General features: G+C 63.4%; 2 protein-coding genes across 4 annotated transcripts; both read left to right on the top strand.

Annotated features, from left to right (window-relative positions):
- Nucleotides 1–5,605: 5,605 nt before the first annotated feature.
- On the top strand, nt 5,606–11,242 carry Ptgds (prostaglandin D2 synthase). Of its 2 annotated transcripts, XM_087182915.1 has the most exons (9): nt 5,606–5,741; nt 6,396–6,568; nt 6,951–8,561; nt 9,052–9,191; nt 9,296–9,372; nt 9,909–10,016; nt 10,131–10,232; nt 10,631–10,656; nt 11,119–11,242. In XM_087182915.1, exons 3-8 carry the CDS (start codon nt 8,250–8,252, stop codon nt 10,654–10,656), a joined length of 765 nt encoding a protein of 254 aa, XP_087039041.1. In that variant the 5' UTR covers nt 5,606–5,741; nt 6,396–6,568; nt 6,951–8,249; the 3' UTR covers nt 11,119–11,242. The 2 variants fall into 2 exon arrangements, with proteins under 2 accessions (XP_087039041.1, XP_012929353.1); XM_013073899.3 differs by lacking the exons at nt 5,606–5,741; nt 6,396–6,568 and having other exon boundaries at nt 8,353–8,561.
- Nucleotides 11,243–11,430: 188 nt separating this feature from the next.
- Lcnl1 (lipocalin like 1) lies at nt 11,431–13,927 on the top strand. 2 transcript variants are annotated; one of them, XM_021261639.2, is made up of 7 exons: nt 11,431–12,148; nt 12,337–12,476; nt 12,845–12,918; nt 13,057–13,167; nt 13,373–13,474; nt 13,647–13,667; nt 13,784–13,927. In XM_021261639.2, the coding sequence occupies exons 1-7, from the start codon at nt 12,050–12,052 to the stop codon at nt 13,906–13,908; spliced, it is 672 nt and encodes a 223-aa protein (XP_021117298.1). In that variant the 5' UTR covers nt 11,431–12,049; the 3' UTR covers nt 13,909–13,927. The 2 variants fall into 2 exon arrangements, with proteins under 2 accessions (XP_021117298.1, XP_004848866.1); XM_004848809.4 differs by having other exon boundaries at nt 13,642–13,667; nt 13,784–13,903.
- Nucleotides 13,928–15,418: the final 1,491 nt, after the last annotated feature.

Below are 15,418 nucleotides of genomic sequence, written 5' to 3'. Positions count from 1 at the left end.
GTACGTCTTGTTCACAGATCCTCAATGTCTTTTTCTGTACAGCTCACCTTGTTCATACGGTGCTGTCATTTGTGCTACTTGTGCTGTACAGTACTGTGGTTCTGTGTTCTACATTCAGTACTACCCATTAAGAGTTATGCAAACATAAGCAAAGTCATCGTCATCGAGTTGGAGTTTCCTTTGGCCGTTCCTTTATTCTGAATACTGTAACGTACATGCTGCTCCTCATTTAGCGACCGATTTGTTTAAGGAACAGAACTCAGTTGCTAGTTGAGGAATGTCTGTATGTGGCCTCGGCTGGCCTCGAACTCACTGCGATCCTCCTGCCTCAGCCTCCCGAGTGCTGGGATCTCAGGCATGTTTGTAGAGGTTTGGGTCCATGGTCAGTGAAGGACTCGGACGCCCCCTTCCGAGGCTGACCAGAGGCCACGTTAGCCTCTTCTGCCCCGCTATGCTTTTCCCGGCGGAAGATGCGTGGTCACGTGGTCGCTCAGGTCTCTGCTCCCAGGGCAGCTGTTCCTGCCCGGTGGCCGCGAGGCCTCCTCCCTGAAGCCCCGGAGGCCCATTCGGACCTCCCCTTCGCTGCCCCTTCATGCTCATGACCCTGCAAGGACCTCACAGCCCCGCGAGAGCTGCCATCGGGTCAGAGTCGGGACGGCCGCTCCGGCCTCCTCCTCTTTCCTCCAAGGCCGGAGGGGAGGGTCCTCCCGGACCACGCCCTCCCCAGGCTCCGCCCACCGCGCGCGGGACCCAGATTCAATCACCGAGTCAGCGCCCGCGTCTGGGCTGGAAGCCCCGCCCCTAGGGGGCCGCCCCTCTCGCGGGCGGGCCGGTCTGGGTCGGAGCCCGCTGCCGCTCGGCAGCCTCGCGCTGGGAAGAGGCCTCCCGGAGGTCGGTGACCCCGAGGCCGAGGAGCCGCAAGCCCAGCCTCCCGCCTCGCGCCCCGCCTGCCGAGTGGCCTCGGAATGTTCCAGATCGTGCCCTTACAGGCGAGGTCTGACTTGGCCGATCGCTGACCTCGGCGCGGACCCCGTTGCCCAGGCGACGGTTAGAGGCGCCCCGGAAGCCGGTGTGGCCGCCACTGAGGGCTGAGGCAGGGAGATTGCAAGTTGAGCCCAGGCTGGTGATGTAGTCACTTAGCCAGACCCTGCTTCAAAATAGAAAATAATTTTAGGAGAGGGCCTGCGGTGGCTCAGTCCAAAGCCCCGTCCAACCCCCAGCACCACACGGAGCGAGCCCGTCGCCGGCGGACATCAGGCCCGGGTCTGCGGAGAGGCAGAAAGAAGCCCGTTGTCTGCGCTTTTCCAAGAGAACACGGAGGACAGAAGGCACAAAGTGCCGGCGGTCGCGCTGGATGGAGGCCGACTCCGAGGAAGCCCCGGAGCCCCGGCAGAGCGCACGCCCGGGGTCCGCCCACAGGAAGTGCGCACCGCGCTCTTAGCGCTGCGCCTCCGACAGCGCGGCCTCAAACTGGGCCGGGGATTTAGCTCAGTGGTTCTGCTGCCTGCCTCGCAAGCGCAAGGTCCCGAATTCAATCCCCGATACCAAAAAAAAAAAAAAAATTCCAAAGAACTGACGCCAAAGGAAGCCGGCGTGCGCGGCCCCTTCCTGAGCAGAGTCGGGGCACAGGTGCGTGGCGTGGGTCCCTCTGCCACCTGCTGCTCCTGCCTGGCCCCTCAGGCTGGGCGATGCCTTGCAGCGACCCGGCGCCCAGGGCAGCGAGGAGGGTCAGAGCGCGGGTGGCCGTTGTGGCCGGACAGGAGTAGCCCCAGGCCCGCCGGTGCAGGTGGGGTGGCCTCCGCCGGCCCACGCTGGCCAGCGTGGCCCCAGCCCTGCCTGCCAGCAGCGTGGGGCAGGGCAAGTGTCTTCTTTGGCCGAGGGACAGCAGCCCCTGCCGTCACCACCTGGGCCTGCTGGGCCTAGACCCGCTGCCCGCTGGGGCCTTTGCCGCTGAGCCTGCAGTTTTCAGGGACCAGGTGGTCGGCATGGTGGGCCCGGCCCCCAGAGCAGGACTGGAGCCCTTCTGGGGTGGCCCTGCCCTCCCTCCCCCGGAGGCGTCTTTCCGCAGGGCCTGGTCACCTACAGCCCACATCCGCCTGCTCCCCACCGTGAGTGCTCCCGCTGTCCGTGTGAACACGGAGCTGGGAGCCCCGTGCCTTCCGCCCTCGGGGGAGGGTGCTGACTGAAACCCCAGGGGGAGGCTGAGGCAGGCGTGGGCAGAACCTCAGGACCGGGCGGTGACCCCTCACCTCGGGCTTGGCCTGGGAAGGGGCCCCCACCAGCCGGCCTCTGCAGAACCCCTGAGCCGGCAGGGGCCCCACAGCGCCCTGTGCGCCGCGCTCAAGGCAGAGAGGGCCAGGATGTGGCGTCTCCGTCTGCAAGAGGCTTCCCCAGGGAGCCAGAAATCGGCACAGAGGAGCAGAACCCACCCAAGCCCTGGCCGGGCCTCCCAGCCACAGCTCAGGCCGCCTAAACCTGACTAGAAACAAGCGAGGGGAGCCAGAGTGAGGGGGTGCACGGCTTGGCCAGGGGGAGGCCGGGCATTGTGTGTACGACTCACACACGTGTGCACAGGGGGCGCCGGGGCACAAAGACGTGTGCGTAAATGCAAGGCACTCGCGCATGCTGCACAGATGTGCACAGGCCCGCGCACAGGCACGGGGACGCGCAGACACCCTGGGGGACACCGACCCTCCCCCAGCGGCACCGCCACCCTCCATGCTGTCTGCTCAGCCGGAAAGCTTGAGGCCGAACCCCAGCATCGCACGGGCTCAGAAGAACACCACAAAGTGAGCGTGCAGCAGCCCGGAAGGTGCGCGTGGTGTGGCTGCAGTCAGAGGAAGCCTGGGCCACAGCCACAGAAAACAGAGTGGGCGGCGGGGGAGTCCCGAGGGCCTCAAGGGACTCGGGTCGGGACAGACACCCTCACTGTTCGGACGAGGGTGACGGCCGTGTGCGTGTTCATGTCCATCGAAACATCAAATGGGAAAAAACCCCACGGAAGCAAAAGCGCGTAACTGGAGTGATGTGAAAGGGCCACAGGGCCACGGGTGGCTCACACCTTGTCATCCCAGCTACTCCTCGGGAGGCTGAGTCAGGAGGGTCACAAGTTCTAGGCCAGCCTGGGCAACTTAGGGTGACCCTGTCTCAAAAAAAAAGTGCTGAGGCTCCCTCCGTGAACCTAGTACATTTACAAACCTGGGTATCTCACTTCTTGATATTTTTGCATTACTTAAGACAGAAATTTGATAACTCAGAGGGGAGGGGAAATCTGCTGCTAGAAATCTGAACTAAGTGCCATCCTCGTCTGGGTAAGATTTGGGAAACAGGGCCGGGGATTTAGCTCTGGTTCCGGTGCCTGCCTCACAAGCCCAAGGTCCCGTGTTCGATCCCTGGTACCAAAAAAAAAGAAAATCAGCTAAACATCACATAGAAGACAGCCATTAAATTATTAAAAAATTAATTTATGAAGAAAGGCCTTTTGTACAGACTGAAAAAAAGATTTTCTTAGAGATATCTATATGACCAAGAAAGTTAATGTTTTATTTTTATTTTACTAGTGCCACAAACTTGCCAGTGGTAATGTATTTGTCCGGTCCGAGATAACTCTGTAGTTTCCCTTCCTAGGACTTGTTAACGCCAAATTACACTTGTGAACTGTACAGCTGATCAGATTGTTAGCTTTTTTCTGTTTTATTTCTTTTGACAGCCTTTGAATAAAAAATTCTGAAACTTTAAAAAGTAAAATAAAATGTGCTGAGGCTACAGCTCAGTCGCAGAACACTTGCCCAGCATGTGTGAGGCCCCAGGTCCCAGCACTGCCAGAGAGAGGGAGGGAGGGAGGGAGGGACAGGGCGCTCCCAATGGCCGCAGTTGGAACAATTCGAGCAACAAAATAATGAATCGCTGGGCGGGGGATTTAGCTCAGTAGTGCCGCCACCGCTTGCCTCACAAGCACACGGTCCTGAGTTGGATCCCAACACCAAAAAAATTTTAAAAACTGAAACATTAGTTCATACGCCAAAGCATAAAATAAATGCCCACAGTGCACGTTGATATAAATAAATGATTGCACAAGGGAACCCGGGAGAGAGAAGGGAAATGTCATGAAGAGAAGTTCCAAACCGGCAGAGGCCAGTGCCCGTGACTAGCCAGGGGCAGCGAGTGAGCACAACGGCGTCTTCACCCCGACCCTGGGCCAGGAGGTCAAGGTCAGCTCAGCAGGGCAGCTGAACATCTATTTCTCAAAACTCAATCAGCCTCTGCGTCCGGTCCGAGGTGTCACCTTGTCACTGCGTGTCCACCTGTCCCTCACACCTGTCCTGCAGGTGAGTCCGCAGCTGGCCCTGCAGGTCCATGCTCGGAGACCCGGCCTTCATGAGGCCCGAGGCCCGCTCCTCTCCTGTGGGCCCTTCACCCTCTCAGTGTCTGTAGGCATTTTTAAAATCCATGCCCTCAAGCTGGGCATAGTGATGCATGCCTATAATCCTAACACTTGGGAGGCTGAGACAGGAGGATCGCAGTAAGTTCAAGGCCTGCCTGAACTATAATGAGACCCTGTTGCAAATAAAATAAAATAAAATAAAATAAAATAAAATAAAATCTTAAAAATTCATGCCCTTGGAGATCTGCATCCTATCTTTATCTCGAGACACCTGTCTGTGTGGCCAGGGTTTCCCAGGAGTTGGCCTCTGGCTGCTGTGTCCATACAGGGTCTCTACGATTGTTGTGTGTATCCTGAGGATTGAACCCAGAGCCTTGCGCATGCTTGGAATCACTGTACCACTGAGCCATTCCCCAGCTGTGCCCTACAGGGTCTCTGTTTCTGTCTCACTCATGCTTTGTCTGCCAGAGCAGCCCTCAGTGCAGGCTTGGCAGACAGGGTCCCCGAGGCTGCTTCCCTCCCTGGCCCCTCCCCGCATCTGCTCCAGGGTCTACTCCAGCCTGGATGGGGACCCTAGATCCCTGCATGTGGAGCTTCCAACGCAGCTCCCTGGGGGGACATGGGGCCCCTGAGGGAGACAGCGGGCCTGCTGATCACCTGCCAGAAGCAGGCCCTGTCTGGGGCAGAGCCCAGGGCTCTCGCCTGTACCCTGGCAGCAGTGCCCAGCAGAGGCCAGGCTGCCCCAGAGGTCCTATGAGCAGGGTGGGCTGCAGCAGATGAAGGACCCATGTGACGCTGCAGGGAGACACTCAGAGCCTGGAATAGGACAGCGACCTCCCAGGCTTTCAGGGTGCAGGGGGAGAGAGATGCCCAGTCTCTCCTGCTTGGCCTCCCTGTGATAGAAGCCACACTGAGGGGTCCTGAGGGGCCCTCCTGGAGCTCAGGGTCTGGGCCACCGAACTCACATGTCTCCAGGGCCCTCAGAATTTGCTGCAGAGACTGTGAGGGGCAAGGCCTCTCAGGGGACATGCTCTGGGCTCCTCTCAGCCTCAGGGCCATTTAGGGTGGGATGTCAGGAATCCCCCGGGCAGGGGCCCCTTGGCTCTCGGGTGCAGCAGGCTGGTCAGGGGCCACATCCCAGGAGGAGGCTGGGGGAGGTGGTGTGCAGAAGATGTGACCTCGTGAGTGGCCCTGGTCCAGGCTGGACCCATGCACCAGGCAGGCTGGTGCCAGGCCAGCCCCGGCACGGCACACTCTGTCCCTGCCTCCTGGCCAAGGGACCAGGAACAGCAGCCTGCACCCTGGTGGGGATGGTGGACACAGAGCTGGGCCACCAGACCGGGACAGGCTGGGGCAGGTACTGGGGCAGCCACCCAGAGGGACTCCCAAAGGTGCCACGGTCACCCACCCTGAGCAGGCTGGGAGCGGGCTTCGAGCCCCAGTATGGGGGGCAGAGCAGGGAGTGTGGGGCAGGGTGAGGCCTGGGGTCCTTCCTGGGAACCGGTGGTCACAGTAGGTGCCCCCTTCCCTGGACTGAGACCGGACACGGAGTGACAGCAGGTGGAGACCCCAGCTCCCTAGGTTGGAGGAGGGTAACCCCCTTCCCCCTGGCCCAGTTACATGGAGAAGGCAAAAGGGGCAGCATCCAACCTCTCACGTGCGGGGACAGCGCCTCTCATCCTGGGTGAGGCCCCCAGGGAAGCCCAGTAATGGAGCACCATCCCCCCCTCCACCAGAGTGGGGCCCCTAGGGGTGGGACCCAGGGCCTTGAGCTCACCTCTGCCCGGGATTTGCATCCAGCCCAGTGAGGAGAGGACAGAGTGAGCGGCACCTGGGCAGGCGAGTGGGCGTCCAGCCTCACGTGCACAGGAGGCCCGGGGAGATCAGCTCCAGCCCTGCATGGGGCCCCAGCCAGTGAGCTCTACCACAGCCCTCAGGAGCCCGGCCTGGAGGAAACGGAGGCTCAGGGAGGCCATCTGGACTCCAGCCAGGGTCACCTTGCCCCCACCAGATCCGCCATCATTGGTGCAGACGGGGGTGGCAGCGCGACACTGGCCCTGCAGCATTGGCCTCACAGTTCTAGGGGGAGCGATTTGGATTTGTTCCCGGCCTGGTGGCAGCTCGGGGTGCAGGTGACAACCTTCATGCTCAGGTGGTAGCAGCTGTCACCACGCCTGTCCTTGGGTGAGACAGTGGATTCCCTGCCAGGGGCTGGGCTGGGGAAGCTGGTGAGGTGGGTGCACCCTCGGGGCAGGGGTGAGTGTGGCCCATGGGGCACGGGGAGTCCCTGCCTGTCCCAGCTGCTGCGATTTAGAGGAGGAAAGCCCTCGGTCTTGGAGCCCAGGGGCTGGGGAGGCCAGGATGGGGCAGGGCTGAGCCCAAGAAGGCCACAGGCCTGGGCTGGTGGCAGGGAGGGCAGGGACAGCTGCGTGGGGGCTTTAGCTGGGACCCCCCAGCTGGACACCCGGCAGGCCCTCCATGAGCCTCCTTGGGAAGCATGGGGACCCCTGTCTGCCTCAAACTACCTTGAGCTCCACTCCAACCGGGGCCCCCTTGCTCCCTACAGGGCCCTCCTGTGGCACAGAGCCAGGACTGTGGTCCCTGAGGGGCAGCCCAGCCAGGACCCCTTGGTAGGCTGGGCAGGGGAGTCCTCTGATCCCACAGCCGCCCTGGGCCGAGGGACACTCCAGGGAAGCCCTGTGCGGCACCCTCAGGGGTTGTGTCAGCGCCAAGGCTGTGCAGGAGTCAGCTGGGCCCGGCTGCCCCTGTGCCGCTGCCCCTTGGCCTCAGCCCCTTCCTGGGCCTGAATGGCTCTGCCCCAGGGGCCCAGCCCTGAGCTCCAGAGCTGTGGCCGTGGCAGTGCATCCCCGGACCTCCGCGGCACTCTTGCCGTCCAGAATGGGTCTCGTCCCTCCCTCCCACTCCTGCACACAGCGCGGCGATGGCAGAGACAGGCTGAGAGGGACGGGCCACAGTCTGAACAGGAACTCAGGGCCGCCTGCCCTGCGGGCTGCCAGTGCCGCCCCATGAAATCACAGGACCCTGGGGCCCAAGGAGGCTGTCCCTGCACCCCTGCCTGGCTTCCTCTGCTGCAGTCCAAGCCGCTTCCACTCCTCCTGGCATTCAGAACCCAGAACGGTCTGTCCAGCAGCTTCCAGTGGCCCAGGGCACCGCCCCTGCCCCACTCAAAACCCTGGGGGGTGCCTGGGCAGGCTGAGGCCTGGGCTCCTCCGCAGAGCAGGAGAGTGGATGCAGCGGCCCCCAGTGCCCTTCCCCCCGCCTGCCACCCACGGCCCAGGCCAGGGCACAGCAGGTGAGCTGAGCCCGTGGGGCTGTGTCCCCCTGAGCCCAGGGGACACTCACCTGAAGGTGCCCACAGCCCCTGGCAGCCTGCAGCCCCTCCTTCCCCAGGTGCCCACAGGGCCACCATGAGAGCAACGGCTGGCGATGCGGAAGCTGTGCCCAGCACCCTGGCCCTTCTCTGGTCCCCAATTTCACTGAGCTTCTTCACCTTGGTTCTCGCTTCTCACCCCTGCTGGGCCTGGGGGTCTCAGGACCAAACTATTGGGTTCCCTGTGGGGCTGGGGCCTGGAGAGGGGCGACGGGCAGGGCTTTAAGAAGGTTTGGCCCCAGTGGGGTGTGATGGGCCCCAGAGCCGGGCAGCACTGAGGCACACGCAGCCTCCCCTCCTGGCTGCTGGGGGTCTCTGTGGGCAGGGTTCCTGGCTGCTCTGCCCTGGGACTGAGGAAGGACTGGCCGTGCCCCGCTGGGGCCTCACCCACCCTCCCCACCCTCGCTCGCTTGCTCGGCAGCGGGGCCCAGGCCAGCTCTGTGGGAGCCTCTTGCATAAGCAGCCCTGTGGGAGATGCAGCTGCAGCTGGCCTGGCCACCCTGCCCCCCCCACGTCACGAGCCTGAGTGGGCTGTCCTTGGGCCTGGGCGCAGGCCAAGCCTGGCCAATAAATAGGGGTCTCTCTGGTGCCCTCGGCTGCTCCTGCCGCCCCCTGCTCTGTGCGCACTGCTGGCACCAGGCCCCGACACCTGCCGGCACCACAATGGCCTCTCTGGGCTCACTGTGGACCGGGCTGGTCCTGCTGGGAGTGCTAGGGGTCCTGGGGGTCCTGCAGACTGCAGCCCAGGCCCAGACCTCCTTGCAGTCCGACTTCCAACAGGACAAGGTGAGGGTGCCCTGCCCCAACCCGGCCTTGGCGGGGTCTTCTCCCTGGGGAGAGGGCGCAGAGCCTGTGCCCAGCGTGGGAACACGACCGGCAGATAGGCCAGGAGGTGAGGCAGGCGTCTCCCCGCATACGCGGACCACACGGGCACTGTGCCGCTCCAGCTTGGTCCCCGCGGGCACACGTGGGCCCCTCAGGTCCCAGGAGGCGGCGCCGCACCGCGCAGGCCGGAATGGCGCAGAAACCCGCCCTTCGGGACGGAGGTGGGGGGTCCAGGGGTCCGCTGGAACTTGGCGCCCCTCCTGCTTGGGAGGCAGGGGGTGGGGCCTCGGGGCGGGGCGGGGCTTCGATGGGGAGGGGTTTTGCAGCAGGGCGGGGTTTCTGGTACTGGGCAGGGCTTCAGGGAGGGGTGGAAGTGGGGAAGCCAGCCCAGGGTCGGGATGCGGGTCCCCGGGGTCGCACCGACCCGGGCCCTGCTGTCCGGTCCCCGCAGTTCTTGGGGCACTGGTTCAGCGCGGGCCTCGCCTCCAACTCGAGCTGGTTCCGGGAAAAGAAGGCGTCAATGTCCATGTGCTCGACCGTGGTGACCCCCCGCGAGGACGGTGGCCTCAACCTCACTTCTACCTTCCTCAGGTGGGCGGGTACGCGGTGTGGTTTCAGGGACCAGAGAACCCTGTCCACTCTTGCGGTCTGGGGACACCTTCCAGATTCCTGACCTGGAGGTGACCTGCCCATAGGAAGGACCAGTGTGAGACCCGGACCATGCAGCTGTGGCCCGCGGAGACCCCCGGCTCCTACAGCTACCACAGTCCACGTGAGTGGGCGCTCAGCCATCCCCCCGGGCGGGACGCAGGCCACTGACCTGGACCTCTGCCCGAGGTGTGGGCCACACCACAGGGTCGGACCTGTGTGGATCTGCCACATGCACTGTCTGCAGCCCACTTGTGTTCTGCCAAGCCGCTCCTCCCCTTCCCTGGGGAATTTCCAGTTCTGTGCTGTCCACACAAGGCACACGGTGCCCCGAGTCCCCTCCACACCTCCTCAGTTCCCTCCCCAGGAGGCAGAGCCCCCCCTACATACACATTCTGGCCAAGAGTTCTGTGACCTGATTTTCTGAGCCTGGGCATTTCCTGTCCCCCAGAATTTCTGGTCTGGGGCACAGTTCCTGGCTGTGTGGCAGGAGGCAGGGAGCTGGCTGGCAGCCCTCTGGGGAGGGTCAAGGACAGCGGCCAGGATGAGGGAGCATCCTGGGCAAGTAGAGGGGGAGCTCTGGGTCCCCCTGAGGCAGCCCTTCCCCAAGTGAGGGTGGCTAGGTGTTTGGGGTCCTGACCTGCTGCCTCTGGTCCCCAGGCTGGGGCCGCACCTCCCTGATCTCTGTGGTGGAGATCAACTACAATGAGTATGCACTGCTGGACACCAAGGGCATTGACCATGACTTCCGCATGGCCACGCTCTACAGTAGGTGCCCAGCCCTGGAAGGTGTGGGTATAAGCCTGGGGCCTGGCCCTCAGGGGGATGTCTCAGGGGTCCCCAAGACAGGAGCAACTGATCCAGCCCCTCTCCCCCCGCCAGGCCGCACCCAGACCCCGAGGGCTGAGCTGAAGGAGAAATTCTCTGCCTTCTGCAAGGCCCAGGGCTTCACAGAGGACACCATTGTCTTCCCACCCCAAACAGGTTGGGGGCTGCTCTGCCCAGAGGGATTAGGGTTGGATTAGGGTAGGATTAGAGGTAGGCAGGTCCCTGAGTGCACCCCGGGCAGGCTAGGAGGGGCTGGACTGCCTACCACCAGCCCCCTCCCCGATGGACACCAGTATCCCCGGCTGCCAGGCCCAGGATGCAGGGCCCTTGGCCTGGGGGGTGGGATGCCCATGGAGAAAGACCACTGCCTTTGTTTTGAGGAGCAGGGCTGGGGGACAGGTGGGACGGGACCTGTGCAGTTTGGGGACTCAGCCAGGCCAGCTTGCCAGGGCTTTTATTGGGGGGGGTCCACAGTGTTAGGGGGCCAGGAAGCGCCAGTGGGAATCCAGCTTGGCCTGGGGCTGACAGCAGCCACTGGACTTCTTTCTTGGCAGATAAGTGCTTGAAGGGGAAGGAGTAGGTAAGTGAGTCCAGTGGGCATTTCACCTGGGAAGAGAGACTCACTCCTTGACACATTCTGTACACATCCACCACCTCTGGGGGGAGGGGGAGACACAGGAGGCCCTGAGCAGAGCGGACATCGGGTGTGGCTGTCAGAAGGAAAACCGGGTCCCAGCCACTGGGGTAGGGCTGACCCCAAGCGCTCGTGGGGGGTGCAGGTGCCAGGGGCAGGGGCTCTACCCGCAGGCACCATCCTGCCGTGGGGTCTCTGGCCCCTGGGCAAGGTCCCCAGGGAGCCTGGATGGGGAGACAGGAGGGAGGTGGGCAAGACAGTGAGGGAGGGCAGAGGACTCTCACTGCTGGACTGGCGGCATTGCTGTGATCTCAGAGGAGCAGGCTCTGCAGGGTCCACAGGAGGGAGGCGTGGGCTGGAAGCACCCCGTAGGCCCCACATGCCCATCGACCCTGCTCTCCCCGCCAGGTGATCCAGCCCTCAAGACCCCTCTGCTCTGTACCTTCCTCCAAGACCCCAGCCTGAGCTCCCCAAAGTGCCTCTGCACCCCTGATGTACCCCAGATCTGAGAAATAAACTGAAGCAAGTCAGAGCCCTGCCCTGCCTGTCTGTCCTCAGGACACCTCCTGTAACATCTCTTCAGGGAACCCCCAGGGGGCATTTGGTCCTGGCAGGGTCCTGAGCCAGGACAGTGAGGGGCAGTACCCAGTGCTCCCCGACCCTGCACAGGGCCCTGACCTCTCCATGGCCCCCTCCGCCTCACACTGGGCCTCTCCGAGCTGCCGGGGTGACAGCCAGGCCTGGGCTGGTCGGGGGGGTGGGGGTGGGGGTCCGTCAGCAGCTAATCCCCCAGGCAGTGCCAGGGAGCTTTGGGCCTGACAGGGTTGTCAGGCCTCGGGATTAGTGCTCTCAGATTAGGCGGAGGCCTGGGATGGAAGGGACAAAAGGAGCACTTGTCTAGAAGGGGCTGGAGAATCTGTGGCCCCTACTGGGACAGTGACAGAGGGACAGTGGGCTGGGCCTGGCCACCCACGCCTCAGCCCCTTGGCTCCCTCGGGACACCGCCCTGCCCCCACCCGGGCCCTGGCACCAACACCTGCCCCAGTGCTCAGTTCACAGGTGCAGTCACCTCGGGGTGGCCTTCCTGGAGGGGTGCTTGGGCTGTGCCAGGGGTGAGGGGCTCTGGGGGCCAGCGAGGTGGGGTGGGCCGGAGGCTGCCAGGCAGGAAACAGGAGCTGGCAGGGTGGGCGGGGAGCCGCAGGGTGCAACTTGATCCCAGCCTGCCCTACATATGGGCTGTCGGGGGCAGCCGCCCCAGGCCATCTTGGGGACATAAAGGCCCCGCAGAGGAGGCTGCCCCAGCTCTGCTGCACACCCAGCGCCCTCAGGAGCCTCCACAATGCTGCCGGCTCTGCCCGTCGCTGCCCTCCTTGTCCTGCTCCAGCCGTCCCCAGGCCAGGCCCAGGTCCCCATCCAGGCCAACTTTGACCCCAGCAAGGTGCGCCCGCTCCCACTCACTGTCCTCGAGGGTGACCAGCCCCACCTGTTTCCCCATCCCAGGCTCTCTGACCTGGGAGCTTCGGGAAAAGCCCCCACCCCCATCCCTGGGGACACAAAGACCTCCTGGCCCTGCTGTGGACGGTGCCCGCCATGGCCCACCGCTCAGGCCTGCTGCCCCTCCTGCAGTTCCAGGGTCTCTGGTATGTGGTCGGGGCCGTGTCTGATGACCAGGGCTTCCAGGATGCCAAGGACGACATGAAGATGCCTATGGTCTCAGTGACCTCCCTGGCCAATGGCGACCTGGCCCTCAAGTTTGGGTATCCCACGTAAGTGACCCAGGCCTCATCACACATGCAGCCTCGGGTGAGGGCCAGGGCGAGGCCACATGAAGGCCAGCAGTGACCCTGACACCCCAGGGGTATGGACCACGGGCTCCTGACAGCCTAGGCTGTGGGGACCCAAATAAGAGTGCAGTGTCCTTGCTCCTCAGAGAGACCCGGGCCTCACAAGCCTGCCCGAGGCCTGGGTGTGGCCTGACTGTCAGTGTCTGCGTGTCCCAGAAGGCCTGTAAGGCTGCACTCCATGAGTGCCTAGCAAGCCCTGCACAGCCCCCGCTGCCCTGTATCAACCCCAAAGCTGCTTTAGGCCTGCGCGGGTCCGCAAGGGCGGCTGCTCAGGTGCAAGGTCCCCCCAGGCCTGATGGCGGCTGCCAGAAGATACAGACAACCTACACCAAGGGCGCAGCGGATGGGCAGTTCAGCAGCCCAGGTGAGGCGCCTGGGAGCCGCAGGCCGGGGGGGGGGGGGGGGGGGGGGCTGGGCTGTGCAGTCCTAGGACCGCGCAGGGGGCTCTGGGGCGGGGCTCCCTGGGCGGGGCTCCTCGGGCTCAGCGGTTCTCTGCTCACAGCCATGGGCCAGACCGACATCCGCGTGGTCTCCACTGACTACGACAACTTTGCCCTGATGTACTTCGAGACGCAGAAGGCGGGGGAGCGGAACGTCTGGCTGCAGCTCTATGGTGCGCGGAGGGGGGGGCTCGCCGCCCCCGGACTGGGCTCAGGCCCTCCCTGAAGCCGCCTGGGGCGGGGGGGGGTGTCGCCGCCCTGGCCCCCGTGTGTGCCCAGGGGGCCCCGGGAACCCCGGGTCTGTGGCAGAGGGGTCTGGCCGCGCCCAGGACGCCCTCCGGCCCTGCCCGCTGGGCTCACCTGCCCTTCGGCCCCCAGCCCGCGCCCCCGTGCCGTTTCCTGAAGGCGCCCAGAAGATGCAGGAGCTGGTATCTCAAGTGGGCCTGAACCCCGGCCAGGGCGCCCTGCTGCCCAAGTCGGGTGAGCACTGCCCCCGCCCCAGCTCCAGGGACTCCAGACCCAGGCTGGCAGGGCGTCCTTCCTGCTGACTCCAGGGTGGGATGGAAGTGCCCAGGAGGGGTGGCTGCCAGGAGGGATGGGGCCCGGGCAAGGGGACACAGGATGCCTGAGGCCCGTTCTCTCCACAGAGCAGTGTACCAGCGCGATGTTCCAGGTGAGTGCCCTGGGATGAGGGGATGGGGTGGGGCAGGGGGAGGCTGGAAGGGCTGGTTACCCTGCGTCCAGGCCCTGGCCAGGGATAGCACCTGGCACCTGCCGCTTGTTTTGCAGTGAGGGATCCAGGTCAAGTGCCGGTGGGGGCCAAGCCACCCTGTGTCTGGAGCCCTCTGCAGAAAGCACCCCATTTCTCTCCCCAGACCCCCAAACACAATAAATGGTCTTGGAAAGTCAGCTGAGGTGTGCTTTTCTGGAGGTGGGCACAGTGGGTGGCAGGGTGGCCTGGAACAGAGGAGCCCATGAGGGTGGCTGAGCCCCAACCCCTAGGGCCCAGGACCCGCCAGAGCTGGGCACCTTTGGGCACAGGCTGGAACCTCTCTCGGTGGCCCCCACCACCGGGTCCCTGTGCAGGTGTCGGCCCGCGAGGGACAGAGGTGGGCATCAAAGGGGCCTTCCTGGTGCCCTGGGCTGAGGGTGGGGACAGAGGAGCCAGGGCCAGCTGAGCTGGTCCAATAGAACATGCACCCTGGGCTCCAGCAGCCACTGGCGATGCGCTGGGCCACTGGGGTCCTCCAAAGGGCAGCCCAAGGCCGGGAGCTGGGTGCAGGCCCCTGTGTGCCTGGGAGACCCTCCCGGTCCCAGCTCCCCCGATTCCGACTGAGCGCAGCACCTCTTCTGTGCCTGTTCTGTGTCCCCATTGCCTTGCCCAGCTGCTGTGGAGCCAGCTGAGTGACCCCAGCTGAGTACATGCCCTACCGGCCCAGAGCACGGGGAGAGGACTGGGCTTCAAAACCTTCTCACCGCATGTTTATGCAGGACAGTGCTCTTGATAAGGGCACTGCCCAAAAAATCTAAGGGTAAAACGCAAATGTAAATGGTTCGGCAAAAAATTTAATAAAACAAGTTGTAAGTTTGTAAAAATATAGATAATTCTTCCATCTGGGGCTCTATACTGTTATCTCCGTTGGTTGAAAATTTTCATTAAAAGTATAATCCCAGCAGGCTGAGGATTTAGCTCAGTGGTTTTGCTGCCTGCTGTGCAAGCGCAAGGACCCGAGTTCGATCCCCGGTACCAAAAAAAAAAAAAGTATAATCCTAGGGCTGGGGATTTAGCTTAGCAGCACCACGCCGGCCTCACAAGAACAAGGTCCTGGTACCAAAAAAACCCAAAAAATTTAAAAAAAAATACAATCCTCTCTCTCACACCTCTGCTCCTGATTGGGGCTGAGAGGGCATAGGTGAGGAATAACCCACCCTAGGGCCCAGGCAGCCACTCTGACGCCTCCATGGGGCTGCAGAGACCACGAGGCTGTGCCCTGGAGGGGGCTCCTGCCACGCATGCCTGTGTGCGGAGCCCAGTGCTCAAGTGGCCGCTGAGAGGCGCTGAGCCCCCGCTCCACGGACCACACCCCAGGAGAAGGGCAGAAGGCGCTGCCCGGGGCCACAGCAGCCACCAGGGACAGCGCTGGGCTCTGCCCTGGTGGGGCTCTGGTCCCCACCCAGCGCTCCGGCGCCGGCTGGGGTGGGAGGTGCAGGTCCCCCTCCACAGCCTCGGGACCCTGCCTTCCTCCTGAGACGGGGCAGCCCCTGGGACCGGCTGGGCAGTCACCGCTCATCCTCTGCAATTCAGCTTCTACTTGCCATGTCCTGCACCAACCTCCTCTGGCCACACGGGGGCAGCGCTCAGCCGGTTCTCCACCCAGAAGCCCAGGGGGTGTGTATTTACAAACTGTCAATTCTTGCCCTCTG

The sequence above is a fragment of the Heterocephalus glaber genome, unplaced genomic scaffold, assembly GCF_053883595.1.
Source record: "Heterocephalus glaber isolate CG9 unplaced genomic scaffold, H.glaber_assembly_v1.0 deba00001479, whole genome shotgun sequence".
Taxonomy (NCBI): domain Eukaryota; kingdom Metazoa; phylum Chordata; class Mammalia; order Rodentia; family Bathyergidae; genus Heterocephalus; species Heterocephalus glaber.
The sequence above is the reverse complement of the archived record's forward strand: the minus strand, read 5'-3'. Positions and strand labels throughout refer to the sequence as shown.

What these genes read in the sequence shown, in the direction of transcription:
- Ptgds (XM_087182915.1), top strand. Translation starts at nt 8,250, where the DNA reads ATGCAGCTGCAGCTGGCCTGGCCACCCTGCCCCCCCCACGTCACGAGC. An exon ending in CCGCATGGCCACGCTCTACA is followed by an intron (nt 10,017 to 10,130) that starts GTAGGTGCCCAG and finishes TCCCCCCGCCAG; the next exon opens with GCCGCACCCAGACCCCGAGG. An exon ending in TGTCTTCCCACCCCAAACAG is followed by an intron (nt 10,233 to 10,630) that starts GTTGGGGGCTGC and finishes CTTTCTTGGCAG; the next exon opens with ATAAGTGCTTGAAGGGGAAG.
- Lcnl1 (XM_021261639.2), top strand. Translation starts at nt 12,050, where the DNA reads ATGCTGCCGGCTCTGCCCGTCGCTGCCCTCCTTGTCCTGCTCCAGCCG. An exon ending in CCAACTTTGACCCCAGCAAG is followed by an intron (nt 12,149 to 12,336) that starts GTGCGCCCGCTC and finishes CCCCTCCTGCAG; the next exon opens with TTCCAGGGTCTCTGGTATGT. An exon ending in GTACCAGCGCGATGTTCCAG is followed by an intron (nt 13,668 to 13,783) that starts GTGAGTGCCCTG and finishes CTTGTTTTGCAG; the next exon opens with TGAGGGATCCAGGTCAAGTG.